This window comes from Balaenoptera musculus, chromosome 5 (assembly GCF_009873245.2).
Source record: "Balaenoptera musculus isolate JJ_BM4_2016_0621 chromosome 5, mBalMus1.pri.v3, whole genome shotgun sequence".
Classification (NCBI taxonomy): domain Eukaryota; kingdom Metazoa; phylum Chordata; class Mammalia; order Artiodactyla; family Balaenopteridae; genus Balaenoptera; species Balaenoptera musculus.
The window spans coordinates 1,649,330-1,665,545 of record NC_045789.1 but is presented as its reverse complement, the minus strand read 5'-3'; the positions used below and the strand labels follow the sequence as shown (position 1 = coordinate 1,665,545).

The 16,216-nt window shown below is 37.6% G+C and overlaps 1 protein-coding gene across 8 annotated transcripts in view; it reads right to left on the bottom strand.

Moving 5' to 3' along the window:
• GRIA2 (glutamate ionotropic receptor AMPA type subunit 2) overlaps positions 1-16,216 on the bottom strand; it is a 168,593-nt gene that overhangs the window by 71,343 nt on the left and 81,034 nt on the right. For all 8 annotated transcript variants that reach the window (XM_036853494.1, XM_036853492.1, XM_036853495.1 and 5 more), the window contains one exon: positions 9,438-9,677. In XM_036853494.1, coding sequence (XP_036709389.1) covers positions 9,438-9,677 — 240 coding nt within the window. The remainder of the gene's footprint in view (positions 1-9,437; positions 9,678-16,216) is intronic.

The window sequence follows — 16,216 nt, the reverse complement described above, 5'->3', positions numbered from 1 at the left end:
AAAGGGCTCAAAGCAGAGAGACACGGGGCCTGATGGCAAAGGGCTCAAAGCAGAGAGACACGGGGCCTGATGGCAAAGGGCTCAAAGCAGAGAGACAGGGGCCTGATGGCAAAGGGCTCAAAGCAGAGAGACACGGGGCCTGATGGCAAAGGGCTCAAAGCAGAGAGACAGGGGCCTGATGGCAAAGGGCTCAAAGCAGAGAGACACGGGGCCTGATGGCAAGGCTCGACTCGCGGGGAAGCGCGCCGAGAGACGGACGCTGCATCTGGAAGGCCGTCACTTTTCTGCAACGAGGGGCTGCTGGCGCCTCTAAAAGGCTACAGCTGTGACCCTTAGCAACACCCACTCGTTGCCACTTCGCATCAAGAACTCTTGCCTCTACCTGGGAAAACGGTACCCCCTTCATTCGGGCTTCTCAGCTGTTTTCTTTTGGACGTTACCAAAGCGTGATGTTTTAATACCTCTGGGGTTTGGGGGGTTTTTTGTTTGTTTGGCCACACCGTGCAGCTTGAGGGATGTTAGTTCCCCAACCAGGAATGGACCCCGTGCCCTCTGCAGTGAAAATGCCTAGTCCTGACCACTGCACCGCCAGGAAATTCCCTACCCCTGGTTTTAATGAAATCAAAGGACATCCATTCTTTCCTGTATAGAATAGAAAAAAATATTTCTTTATATATGACACGCTATCATTTCCCATTATTATCCTGAAGACGTTGAGTCCATTTTCAGTGAGGTGAATCTATGTGGGTCTATGTGAGTCTAAAAACCAATCATCTCTGAAGCTGCTCGATTTCCTCCTATCGTTTTCTGGTCGGCAGTTGTTGTTATTTTTTTTTTTCCCTCAGCCTCTGTTATATCATTTTTGTTACTGGGACTAATCCTGTAGAAATTAAATGTTCACCTATTAACCACATGGTAGCAGTTAGTTTACTAGCACAGATTGGTTACATTTACTTAACTTTCCAAATGTGAGACCACTTTACTCGTCATTAGTAACTTTGTTTATAGCATCATACGACTTAGGTCATATCGAAAATTGTATTTTTATTTTTAATTGGTCACACATTGCCTCCTATGTAGGATTGGGAGGGAAAACAACTTGGGAACATCTTTCCTAAAGTTCATGCTGCAGTTTAGCACTTGCAAAACTAGTATATAGACTTGTCTTCCATGTCACTTCAACTCTTCACAGCCAACCCAAATTCATCATTTCTATGAATAGCTTAATGAACAACAAAAATCAAGGCTCCAAAAAGAATTCAGGACTCATCACATCATCTTCTTTATTCCAGAAAGACAAGAATATTGCACCCTTTTTACCCATAAAATCTGGGGTTTCCCTAATGTGAACACATGACTCTAGAAGCTTTATTCATGTACTAAACTTTATTGAAATCTATTTACCACAGCAAAAACTATGCGTATTCTAAATGTTGTTGAAAATTACCTGAACCTGGAAAATATCATTAAAATTTTCATTGATTCCATATTGCCAAGGGTATATAAGATGAGCCTAGAACACCTTGTGACCCCCCAGAGCAAGAAGCTCTCCAAAACTATCAGCCTCGTGTCAAAAGACCCAGGAGAAATTTGATGAGAATCACTTTAATCAGAGATGACGCAGCTGGAATAGCAATAAGAATAATAACTGCAAAAGACTTAAATACATACATTTCCTAATCCATAGATTAGTAATGACATTTAAGAAAAATATTTGATTGCCTTTGATGAATGCTAAGGAGCCAAGTTATTATTTTGAAAGCTGGTAAATAAAGGTAAAGAAACAAGCATTTTCCCGCCTTTCCTATATGAACTCTACTCAGGGTAATCGTTAATTAAGGGAGGGTTTTTTGTTTTTTTGGTTTTTTTTGGAAAAACTCCAGCTAATCAATGATGAACGAATATAGATTCAGAATTACAACCAATCTTGTAATACCTTGTGAATTAATGAATCAAGGCAAGAATCGTTAACTGCTGCTCACAAAACAAAAAGAGAGATGCGTAGAAGTTACGTGCCTTCAAATGGGGATACTCAACACCACCTGTGAAGTATTCATGCCAAGAAGTGAACATGAATCTCAGCAAGGATCTAGATCTAATTACCCTTTTATAACAAATATATGGCACAGAGTAATATGCTAATCAAAGTCCAGACTGTGGGAAACTCTACATTACCTTATAAAAGCCTAAAGAGATATGTTAACCAACTGGATATATGGACCTCACTTTTATCCTGATTCAAACAAACTGTGAAAAAAAAATAGATGATGCTAGTAATGAATTACTGTTAACTTGTCTACATACGATAATGATATTGTGGTTATATTTAAACCAAGAGAATTGTTCTTTCAAAATATAAACTGAAACATTTACAGCTGAAATAACAGGATGTCAGGTATTTGCTTCAAAATAATTGTGAGGGGCAGAAGGATAGAGATAAAACAAGACTCCTCTTACCCATCATTAATAAAGCTGGCTTAAGTGTCCTTAGAGGTCTTCACATTATTCTGTCCATGTTGTTATTTAAAATATTTCATAATGAAAATTGAAAATAAATACTTTTGTTTCAAATTGAAAAGTCGAACAATACATTAAACTTAAAATGAATTTTGTGGGGGTTTTTTGGGCAAAACAACAAAATTAGTTTCCTCCATCCAGTCTTGTAACAAAAAATATAGGGTACTCAAGAATTACTCAAGGGATAACTTAAACAGAGACCACATGCCATTGTAAAAAATCTATTAATGATAAAACTTCTTTTAAAAACTTCGCAGATCACCTATGATTTCTGTTCACTGTAAGTAAATTAAATCCTTCCAGAATGCATTTCAAATCCTTTTCCTGTTTTTCATCATCAGTGAAGACAGAACCAAAGTTGATCATCATGGTCAACTCAATAGCTATCAATGTGCTTGAAAACACTTATTAAGTTTATTCAGTTTTCTTTCCAAGTAGGAAAAAAAGCTAATTTTCTAAACCTTTTCCACTGTCAAGGTCCTACTTTTCCACATTCCAGTCATGATGTGACTCTTCCTTGTCACCTCTTTAAAACAACACATCCATGGGTGGTGTTCTACATACTACATATTACCATACAGCACTTATACGTGAGCTTCCTTTCTTCTAGGCAATAAATTATTTCATGTTGCTTTCATTTAATTATGAACTTTACCACATACTAAGTTAAAGTTTCACGTGGTGATGTTGTTGATATTCTGTCCTATCCTTCAACATACATAACAAGAAATTTTAAATATAAATGCCAATGTGTAAATGAATCTCAAGTGATATTTCTAAACCTAACATTTATTGGCAGTTCACCTTGTCCAAAATTTAGAGAGGATATATACATATAAAATCAATAAAAATGCATTTAAAGAGATAGCTGATTCAAACTCATCCATTTTATGTATCAAAAAATAACTCACAGTTGGTGTGGATTCTGTTATTAAAACTCTTAGAATTAATATTTTGTAACCTATGAAACCTAAAAAAAATACATCCATTTATTAAGATGCTAAACTGCCCAAGTGGTACGTAATCAGATGATGAATTTAGTTTCATCAGAAGACACTGAGTATTATTCAGTTATCTCCTAAGGACAGCCAGAAATAATTCACAAACCATGGCGTGATCTGTCTCACATTTTGAAGAGACTGCTGTCCCATGCTTATTAATCAATATTCTCAGATTTGTTTTTTTTTTAGTAGTAGCAACTGACTCTCTCAAATACTTTTTCAACTTGATCTGCCCTTTTCCTACAATTAAGAGTTTTGTATTATGTCTGGTTAGTTTAAAATTAATAGATCATTTTAAAATTTAAAAAAATCACTGAAAATGCATATCACAAATATTATGGTGAAATTAAATTATTCATACACAACACAAATTAATGCTCTTAGTCTCTTGGTAACATATTCCAATTAGGAGAGAAAGTATTACCTCTTTCCCTTCCACACAAACTAGCCTAGAAGTATCTTTATAAATACACTCATCCCTTAATTCAGAATATAAACTTGTATGGACATTGGGAATTCTATATAAGTATCGGTTTGTTTAAAAACATTAGTAGCTGGTTATTCAACTCTAATATCTGTACCACTAAATCAGGACATTTAAATCCTGGTTTAATTTCTTATTATTTTATTGCTTATGACAAAGAGAACTTGAGATATACTGTTGTTCATCTACAAATAGAAAAAAAATTTGGAAAATTAACTGCTCTTCCTAAGAAATATATTTAAAATATGTTCTGAAAAACCTCAAGAATATTACAGGAGTATAAAATTAAGTTCTACACTCTACTAAATGCTCAGACTTCTGGATAAAATAAAGAATAGCTAAAGTACTGCTACTTACTTCTGTATCATATTACTTCTTGGTGTGCCTAATTGTTGCTGGACTAGTTACAGCTGTATACCTTATTTATAAGCTGACACTCTCCCTAAAACTCTCTCCAAGTATTACTATCAGTAGTTCACAGTCACATCTTAAGTTAGTGCTCCTAAGCCTGTGACAAAGTTACAGAAAAACCTTCAGCCCCGAAACAGGTGAAGTCTAAATGCCTTAGTTTGCATATTAATAGGTGGAATTAAAATTGACTACTGCATATAGGTATATTTCATTCAGACCACGTCTTTCTTCTTGAAAATATTTTTTGTTCCATTTAAAATTCACAGCCCTTATTCATCTTGCAGGCACAGAAATGAATATTTTATGATCACTAAATCACAGCAGCATGCCTAGGCCAGAGTAGATTAACATATATTTCCCTCATTGACTTTCTCAGGAACATCATAAAAGCAATTTATAATCTGGAAGCATTTTTATTCTAGGCATGATGCCTTTTTTGGAACTGGAATCAATGTGCCTTTCCTTCAGGGGACAAATAGTGTGGTTCAAAATTAAAACCAAGTTATAAAAGCATTAGTTCTGGTTTTACCAACTGTCTGCAGAAATGTATGACCTTACCTTATTAACACTGATCCAATAAATAAAAACCACATTTTGATTAAGTCCTGGTTCAGATGTAGTACATGTGTATCCAAAGACAAACCTATATTGAATGCATTAACATAGGCAACCCCATGACTCTATATCTCAAATGTGTTGAAGATCTATCTACCTACTCTCCCTGCCATCTACCTCCTCTCTCTGGAACTTTTAGGAAGGGTGTGGGTTATCCATTGATGAGTGCCAGGCTGCTGCCACATGACTTGGGTAAAGAGAAGACACCAGCATTCCTAAAGGGTCACATGGCACCAAGTGAACAGTTTCAGCAATCCTCTCACCGGTAAACTTGAAATAGTCAAAAACCTATACAAAGATCAGAATGCATCCATGTTTTCCTTTGTCTACAATTGGGATGTAGGCTCCTGGACTTGCTGCTCGGCCTTTGGATGGGTAGTTGGAATCAGGAAAGGTTTCATTGGCAGTCCTAGTCGAAAGCAGTGCAAAGAAAAAGCATAGAAAAACTGTGTCTTTTTCATCTAGCTTGTATTCAGTGCAGAATGTTGGACAGCCATTCTCATGCTTGGGCTATTCAAAAGAACATCAATTCACATATTTAGAAATTAAAATTTAACAATATGTTTACCTGATCTAGACTCTCAGAAAATTAAAGATTATTAAAAACAAATCCTTACAGTCAAGGACCTGGAAAGAGTGCCACATCAAAAACAGACAAAACTCTTTGAAATTGAGGCATATGGAGACATAACTTGAAAGATCAAATCATGGAACCTATTTTTAAAAGCACTCATAATATAGTAAGGGCACACAGGTTCACTCTCAAGTCGTGTAACACAAAAACAAGGAGGTAATTCCTTAAAGTGTAAGAGAAATGGGTTAAGGACCATAGGGGGAAAGAAACAGTTCATGGGATAAATGTATGAATAAACATTTTAAAATGTGATATGACAGCAAAGCTATAACAATTGTAGTTAATAAAAAAAAATCAGAGAGCAAACATGCCATTTCCACGAGTCAAGTAAAACATTACATAAAGGTCAAGTCTTTTGCCAGTATTTTGAGTCTTACACATTTATCTCTGAAAATAGATTCAGATGAAAAGCCAGTGTAATACTCTTCATATTAAAACATGAGTATCAATTTGAAAATATCTTGAAAATGCATCCATAATGTCAGTTTTGGCTTTAATATATAATTACTTAATATTATCACTGTAATGTTGACCTCTCCACAGATGCACTCGAACTCAAATCAATTTGTATAATTTAATGATTGGAGATTATCGCATCATTCCAATTTCATTTAATATTCCTAAAGTGTTAATAAAATCCTTAGAAATGTCTCAGGTTCTTTTCACAAGTACATCAGTCCATCCATCATCATCCTATCCATAGTGGCGCTGAAGTGTGTCCCTAAAGTGAAAACGCCGCCTTGCACCTAGTCAAAGAGTAGAGAGAATTCATCTCTGATCCTTCAATTTAGCAAGCAAGATTCAGGTTCTAATATCATCTCAAACTTAAAATACACAGATGCTCAACTCATTCATTTAATAATGCTATTTATTGACATCAATTCTGTGCTAGCATTATCTTAAGCGCTGTATGTACAGTTTAGTGGGTTCTGCCAGGGCATTGCCTTCCTGGGCTTAGAGCCAGATCTTAAATTAAAAGAATAAAGCTTAGTCTGTGTGATTAAAACAGTCCTTAGAATATACTAGGAGTTCACTTCTTGGGTGAAAGAATGAACATCAATATTAATTATAAATTGTGATAAGTACTATGTAGGAAAAGAAAAGATTGCTTTGAGAGAAGATAACAATATGAAATGCACCTCTGTGGGAATGTTATATAAACTAAGACCTGAAGGAGAAGAATTTAGAAGTCTGTGCAGAGATTCAAGGTGAAAGAATTTGGTGCATCTGAGAAAGTGAAAGAATATTAGTGAGATGGGTTTAGCCTAGTGAGTGAGCAGGACAGTAGTATAAGTGGGCAGGAACCAGATACTATGAAACCTTACAGTCATGTTAAGAAATTTCAGTTTTATCCTCATTATAACGAGGAGCCACTGGAGTATTTTAAGCAAAGGAGAAATGTGGTCACTAAAGCATTTAGAAGCATTCAAAAAATAGAGCTACCATCTGATCCTGCAATCCCACTCCTGGGCATATACCCAGAGAAAACCATAATTCGAAAAGATACACACCCCAATATCCATTGCAGCACTATTTACAATATCCAGGACATGGAAGCCACCTAAATGTCCATCAACAGAAGAATGGATAAAGAAGTTGTGGTACACATACACAATGGAATATTACTCAGACATAAAAAAGAATAAAATAATGCCATTTGCAGCAACATGGATGGACCTAGAGATTATCATATTCAGTGAAGTAAGTCAGGCAAAGAAAGACAAATATATGACATCACTTATATGTGGAATCTGAAAAGATGATACAAATGTACTTATTTACAAAACAGAAACAGACTCACAGACATAGAAAACAAACTTATGGTTACCAAAGGCAAAAGGTGGAGGGGAGGGATAAATTAGGAGTTTGGGATTAACATGTACACACTACTATATATAAGATAGATAAACAACAAGGACCTACTGTATAGCACAGAGAACTCTACTCAATATCTTGTAATAACCTATAATGGAAAAGAATCTAAAAAAGAATAGATATATGTATATTATAACTGAATCACTTTGCTGTACACCTGAAACTAACACAACATTTTAAGTCAACTATACCCCAATATAAAACAAAATTAAATTAAAAAATAAATAAAAGCATTCAAAACTTCTGGCTCCTTTATGGAAAATGGATTGAAGAGGAACAAGTACAGAAATGGAAAGGTGAAGGATGAACACATGGGGCTGTCCTGGCCCGGAGTCATGACAATGACACAGAAGAGTGGCTAGGAGTAAAAGACATTTAGATGGTAGCAATCCTATGAAGAGGAGACAAGAGTGAAAGAGGACATAGCAGAGGGCAAGAGGAAGGTGACGATAAGCCCTGTACCACCTTGCTCAGGCTGGGCAGAGGGCAAGAGGGAGGTGACGGTAAGCCCTGCACCACCTTGCTCAGGCTGGGCAGAGGGCAAGAGGAAGGTGACGGTAAGCCCTGCAGCACGTGGATGAGAAGCAGGCTTCAGAGCCCTCTAGCACACCGGAATCCGTATTTACCCTCCACTGTTCTGTGTTTGAGTTGTTCACTCCCCACGTGTATAGCAAGGCTCTCCCTTGTCAGAGCAGGGGGAAAGCTGTTGACAGAGTCTCTCTTCTCAGCGTGTACAGTGCTGACTGGCTTTCCCGCGGAGGCTTCTCGTTCTCAGGCCCGGAGGCCGGGACAGGGAATCGGACCCCAGGCTGGAGCACGCCAGGCTGTGACTGCTGTAGCCAGTGTCTCCAGACTGATCGACTGGTCGTGGATAAGCGCGGCAACGGGCTCCCCGCTTGGCCGCCCTTGCAGGTAAGCACGGTGCCCTCTCCTGGTAGAAGCAGGCTTTGGTTTTCACCTGAACGTCTAAAGCAAGTTGCTTCGTGGACACGCTGGTATCTATTAGGTGCTCTGGCAATGGTGGTTGTCAATACTCTGAGTCTGTTGGTGGATACTCTCTCGAGAAAAATCATCTACGCTCATGTGCACAAAATGTTCATTCGATGTTGTGAAGTACACAGACCCACTGAGGCTGAATCACAGACCCAGGAATGGTTAGAAAGATCTGAAATTCTACGACACGTAAGTCAATCAGGTCCGCTAATACCAAACTTCAGAACAAATGATGCGGGAAGCACAAAGGAAGTACCCTTACCCCTGAAATAAAAACTAGTAAAATGAGCCAAGACTCCATCTAATTGGCATGCTAATCCAAAACATCTCCTCGTAAATAGCTGTAGAAGAGCTGCTGTCAAAAGACCTGAGTTCAGCTGAACCACACAGGGGTGGCTCATGAAAAAATCAACTTCTCTGACATTCAGGGATCTCATTCTAAAGCAGTGTTAATAACAACTGTCCCTGCCTGATAATATTTTTGCATGTGGAAATATTTAATGTCTATACATTTCTGTAGACGTTCTTATTTATATATTTATTCAAATCTTACTTAAACCAGTTTTCAAGGCCGTCACTTCACTGACCCTAGACTGAGAATACAGTCATCCTAGGGTCTTAGCTGCCGGTACCAGAAAGTGCTTTGTGCATTACAACTGAACATTCGGGCGTTGTGTGAACACAATCTATCTCTGTAAATGGTACATCCACAACGCTTTTGCTTGTTTGTTTTACTCTAAATATGTTACCCAGGTTTTGAATTGCATTACTCATTTACACAGCATAATTAAGCCAAGTTACCCTTGGACTTCAACACACTTACATAGCCCTATAAAGTCACATGTAAGTGTCAAGTGTGGGCACTGAATTTGACCCATTACAAAGGGAGAAGGATATTGTCACTTACCTCTGTCACTGTCGTAGAGGTATGCAAACTTGTCCCATTGGTAGTACTCAATCAAGCTGAGAAGAGCTCCTTTGAGGTCTGGTCGCATCTGAATGACAAATGGATGGGTGCCATCTGTCGGGAAGCTGGGAGTGATGAAGGACACATGGAGCGTTCCACAAAATGATGTGATGGTGTTTACAGACTTCTTGTCATAAAATCCAAAAATAGCATATACTCCTCTTGAAAACTGGGAGCAGACTAGAAGAACAGGGGAAATAGAAAGGATAAATCATTGAAATTGGCATACAATCACATGCATTTGCTTGAAAGTTAATGCCCTTTTACATAAAATACAAAAGAATCAACATATTGAAAAATACAGAGAGTTGATATTAATAATTCATCAAATTTTTTAGCACTTATTTACTTAACACCCTACTTGAGGAATTCAAAGAATTATAAAGCACTAAAAAATAATTCTGGCTATGGGACTATATCAAACTTAAAAGCTTTTCTACAGTGACAGAAACCGTCAACAAGTTTGAAAAGGCAGCCTACTGAATGGGGGAGGAGATTTTCAAATCCTACATCTTATAGGGGGTTAATATCCAATATATACAAATAACTCATACAACTCAACATCAAAAACAAAAACAACCCAATTAAAAAATGGGCAGGTGGCGCAGTGGTTAAGAATCTGCCTGTGAATGCAGGGCACATGGATTCGAGCCCTGGTCTGGGAAGATCCCACATGCCACGGAGCAACTAGGCCCGTGAGCCACAACTACTGAGCCTGCGCGTCTGGAGCCTGTGCTCCGCAACGGGAGAGGCCGCGATAGTGAGAGGCCCGCACACCGCGATGAAGAGTGGCCCCCACTCGACACAGCTGGAGAAAGCCCTCGCACAGAAACTAAGACCCAACACAGCCAAAAATAAATAAATTAATTTAAAAAAAAAAAAAAAAAAAAAAAAAAAATGGGCAGAGGACCTGAATAGACATTTTTCCCAAGAAGACATACAGATGGCCAACAGATACATGAAAAGATGCTCAACATCACTAATCACCAGGGAAATGCAAACCAAAACTGCAATGAGCTGTCACCTCACACCCATTAGAAAGGCTGTCATCCAAAAGACAACAAATAACAAATGTTGGCAAGATATGGAGAAAGGGGAACCCTCGTGTACTGTTGGTGGAAATGTAAATTGGTGCAGCCACTATGGAAAACATCATAGAGGTTCCTCAAAAAATTAAAAATAGAACTACCATACAATCCAGCAATTCCACTTCTGGGTATTTTTCTAAAGGAAAAAAAACCCCACTAATAATGTACCCCAATGTTCATAGCAGCATTACTCACAATAGCCAAGACATGGAAGCAACCTAAGTGCCCATCAATAGATGACTGGGTAAAGAAGACGCAGTGTATATACACAAGGGAATATTACTCAGGTATAAAAAGTAAAAAAGAATAAACTCTTGGATAGACCTAAAGGATACTGTGCTAAGTGAAATAAGTCAGACAGAGAAGGCAAATCGTGTATGCATTTATTTCTATGTGGATTCTAAAAAACAGACAAACAAAAAAGAATAAACATAACAAAACAGAAACAGAGTCATAAATACAGAGGACGAACAGATGGTCACCAGAGGGGAGGTGAGGGGGTGAGTGAAACAGGTGAGGGAGCTGGAGAGGGACAAACTTCCAGTTTCAGAATAAATCAGTCACGGGAATGAAATGTACATTGTGGGGACTATAGTGAATAATACTGTGTATGGTGACAAACAGTAACTACACCTATCTTGGTGATCATTTTGTAATACACAGAAATAACGAATCATTATATTGTGCACCAGGAACTAACAGAGTGCTGTTGGTCACTTACACTTCAAAAACAATACTGATGTGTATAAAATGGATGACTAATAAGAACCTGCTGTATAAAAAAATAAATAAAATTAAATTAAAATATTAAAAAAAAAACCAACAAGCAAACTCATAGAAAAAGAGATCAGATTTGTAGTTATCAGAGGTGAAGGGCAGGGGAGAAGAAACTGGATGAAGGTAGTCAAAAGGTACGAAATTCCAGTTCTACATGATAAATAAGTACTAGGGATGTAACGTACCGCAGGATAAATGTAATTAACACTGCTGAATGTTATATATGAGAGTAGTTAAGAAAGTAAATCCTAAGAGTTCTCATCACAAAGAAAAATTTTTAAATTTTTCTTTTATTTTGTATCTATATGAGATGAATTTTCACTAAACTTATTGTGATAGTCATTTCATGATGTATGTAAGTCACATCATTACACTTCATGCCTTAAACTTATACAGTGCCGTATGTCAATTATAACTCAATAAAACTGAAAGGAAAAAAAAGAATATATACACATTCTTATTTAACAAGCCATGTAAGTATAAACATATTTTAGGACAGCCCCATAAACAAAGAATACAAGTAAAAATCATTAGTTAGAAAGAACAAACTGCAATTACCTGGGATTTATACATATTCATAATAACTCATTCCTTGTATTATCTGATTTTTTTTAAAGGCTTTATCGTGCTAATAATGCTGTTATACTACAAGATCGGCGTGCTTATGAAAAGTTCTAACGCTGACCGAAACCTCTTTAAGAGAAGATATATGCAGGGCTGGTACCACACACAGAAACATGTCACCCAAAAGGGACCTCTCTCACCTTGAGAAACTCAGTCAAGGAGCGATTGTGTGATGCTCAGAACTCCTAATTTTTTTAATCTTTCCCACAAACTTAACTCATCCCCTGTGTTCTGCTCCATGCAAAACACAGAATATTATCAACATACTTTGGCATAGAATCATCATTCTTTTAAAAAAAAAAAAGACAATATTCTATTTGGAAGTCTCCATCACTCCCACAATCCCTTGTTCTCTACCAGTACTTGTATTTCAGTGAAGGACCTTCTCCCAAACCCTCTGCCATAGTCAGACCATCACTAAGTCATGGTCATTCTAATACCTAAATATACTCAAAGGTGGTCCCCTTATTTCTCTCTCCGTTCCAACCATCCTAGTTCACTAATAGCATATACCATGTATCTTGGGCTTGCCTTGTGGCCTGGCATGGTACATGAACTCATTTATTTCTTATGCTAACCCTCGAGGTAGGAAAGATTATTATTCCCAAATTACTGATAGGAAAATTGAAACATAAGGAGACTAAGTGACTTACCCAAAGTCAGACAGCTAGTAAGAGATGCTGTACTCAAACCCAGACAGGCAGATTCAGAGTCCGCACTCTTAACTAATGGACAATATGGTGTTTCTAACTCGGATTATTAGAATACCTACCCAACTTTCCTCCTTCGTCCAATTATGCCCCTTCCATTCACTTCTCCACAACATAACCAGAATAATTTTTTGAAACACAAATTTGATCCTATCTCTCTGAGAAGTAAGGGTTACTTTGTCCAAGAACAATCCCTGCAATGCACAATACAAACCACACGTGCCACAGCACTTACGACAACAAATTCAGGTCAACCACATGCTTTGAGTGAATGAACAGTTGATATTTTTTAATCGCAAAGTTAATTTCGATCCAAAATATGAAAGTCAGCTCTCCAGTAACATAATCTAACAACCCAAAACATAATACCAAGCATCCATGTAAATTAATTAAACCTCATTTAAAGGATAAGGCCAATACTATCATATTTCATTTTATTTTACTCACAAAAAGAAATGGTCTATAGAAAAAGTAGATTTGTTTCATGAATAAGAGCATTGCTAAAATATATAGATTTGAATAGCCAATTGCAGACAATCAATAAATGATGGGCAATAATTTTTAATGACTATCGTGTGATATGAAATGAAAGGAAAGCTAGATTGGCCAGTTCTCTGAGTGACCCTTATTCATCAGATGTTTCAATTTTCCTCTAAATATTTATTAATCTTCAACTCACTTCTGCCTTTCTAACATAAGACGTTTCCTGGGATTTCTAGGTTATGTCTGTGTAATGTGTCGACTGACCTCTTTACTAACAGTCTTCTGCAGAACAGACTGATATGTCTCAGAAAACAGCTGTATGTATTTCTTTACATTTACTCTAATACTTTAACATAAAGCAAAGATGAGATTCCCGACTTTTATTCATATTTATGCTCTTGTCCTTGTCTGAGAACAGATGCTGAAAACCACCTTTAATGTGTTTGACTCTGCTCATTCCTGACTTACATGAAAAATCCCTTTCACTGTTCAAACCCTTCTGGGCAAACTCCGCCGTGATTTCTTATTTTATGCACGGATATATGCGTCCTGACGTGCATATCTTAAATCTTAAGCTTGTTCAGAAATTGTTGACTCCATAGGACGTATAAAAATGAGAAGTTGCTCTAAAATTCTCTCTGGGTCTATTTTATTTCATTTCCTGCAAGTGTTGGCATGTCATCTAAAAACTATAGGAATATCAGGCAATATGATTTATTAATGAGACCTCCTCATCCATCCTCAGTGAAATCGCCTGGTAAAGGAAGCCACTGTTCGAATACACAGTCTGAATAAGAAGCCGTATCTTTCATTTCCCATTTGTTTTAGACTCTGGAGTGAGTTGTCAAGGGGCCTCCTGGCTGTCGTGACCATCTGGAAACACCTGGCATTGGCCCAAGCATGGGCACAAGCTGCACAAGACTTCATCAGAAACGACAATTCACCTAACTCAGAAGGCACTTTTTTTCATGCAGTTCAGCTAATTCTCCAATGGCCATAATTGTGGAACCCTGGCCGCTCCCTCCTGACTATCCCAGCCACCTCTCAGCCTTTTCCCCTTGCCCTTTATCTCGTCAGGGCACATATTCAATTGTCCACTTGCCTACAGCTTCTATTTTCCGAGATATCTCTCTCTGTGTGCCTTTACCACACACACAATGAACAGTCATTTGGTCGACATTGCTCATCTCCCCTGACCTTATGTCTGCCATTGTCCCTGTCCCCCAAAATGATAAGGATATCATTGCGTTTACACCCAGGACTCAGTCAGAATGCTGACCTGAGCTAAGGCATTTTGCTTACCCAGTTTGCAGTGACCATCTCAGGATGAAAATCTGAGTGTTGTATTCCTAACACTCCATCCCCCGAATATCAGCGTGTTCACATGCTAATACTGATCTTCTCCCCAATACAGCACAGATACAAGACCCTACTGACCTAAGACACAAGAACATTAGTTCTCTACTTTGAAAGGACTCCTCCTTTGATTAGAAATGAAATTACTCTTTTTCATCTCCACCTTATTCCCTAGCGATACTCCAAAATTCAAAGTCATTTCCCTAACTTATATCCATCCTCAAATAAGGAAGATTTACTATCACTATCACTATCACTATTCAAATGATGTGTCATAGCTCTGGAAACAGTTTCAAAAGACAACTTTCTAAAATGGGTTAGATAATATCGCACCCTATATATCGTCACCTTGTTCTGTGTCACCTCTGGGGGCAGAGGAAGGAGGAGAAAGCTCTCAGTTTCACCTCTAGATTCATGACCCTATGAAACACTATTATAAATTTCTGAATAATTATGCTAATTAGGATTAGATTTGCGTTTATTGTCTTGAAACTCTAAGCTAAATGTAAGGTTGTTCTCACTGAGTACGACTTTAATTAAATATTTAATATCAACTTTGAGAAACTCAGCGAAGGCAAGTCCTTTTAAAAGATGCTTTAGGTCAAACAGCAGAAATGATAATCTCCTGGGTGTAGATAACTTGCTGATTATTCCACTTTTTATTACAAGCCCAGGTGATAAAAGCCAATAACAAGGCTGATGGTGCATCCAACTTGCATCTTTTTCTCTTGGGTCATTCTGCTCATTGGTGCTGCTAATGTACCACACTCCACACAGTCTGGAGAACCTTGCATGGTTATTTAGTAGGAAGAGAGAAGAATAGAGCCTGATGTATTTTTGTTTAACATTTTTTTATATTTAGAAGTTGCCATTCACTGCTGTGAAACCCACAGTCTGCTTCATAAGCAGGAATGGCGCTTTGCAGTTTGTGCAAAGTCTGGTGAAAGCTGCATCACCAAGCAATATTGACCTCAAAATTTGGAGACCGAAGAAAATCTCTCTCATCTTTCATCACACAACTTCTGGCATTATCTCCTTGTAAACAGTGACCCCAATTTTACTATTGAAATCTCCCTTAAGATCCCCTAATCACTAAATCTAATAATTTTTTCAGATCTAGCTTTCTTGGCCTCTTTGAATTTATTAATCAAAAACTTGATTCTATGTTTCCATACAAAATTTAAAATTATTTGTTCTCATTCTATGAAAAACGCCATGGGTATTTTGACAGATATTGCACTGAATCTACAGATTGCCTTGGGTAGTATGCTCATTTTAACAATATTAATTCTTCCAATCCAAGAACATGATGTATCTTTCCATCTGTTTGTGTTGACTTCAATTTCTTTCATCAGTGTCATATAGTTTTTTGTGTACAGGTCTTTTACCTCCCTGGGTAGGTTTATTCTTAGGTATTTTATTCTTTTTGATGTGCTGGTGCTCAACATCACTAATCGTCAGGGAAATGCAGATCAAAACCACCATGAGATATCACCTCACACCTGTCAGAATGGCTATCATTAAAAAGAATGCAAATAACAGGTATTGGTGAGGACGTGGAGAAAAGGGAACACTCATACACTATGGGTGAGGGTGTAAATTGGTGCAGCTGCTATGGAAAACAACACGGAAGCTTCTCAAGAAAACTAAAACTAGAACTACCATATGATCCAGCAATTCC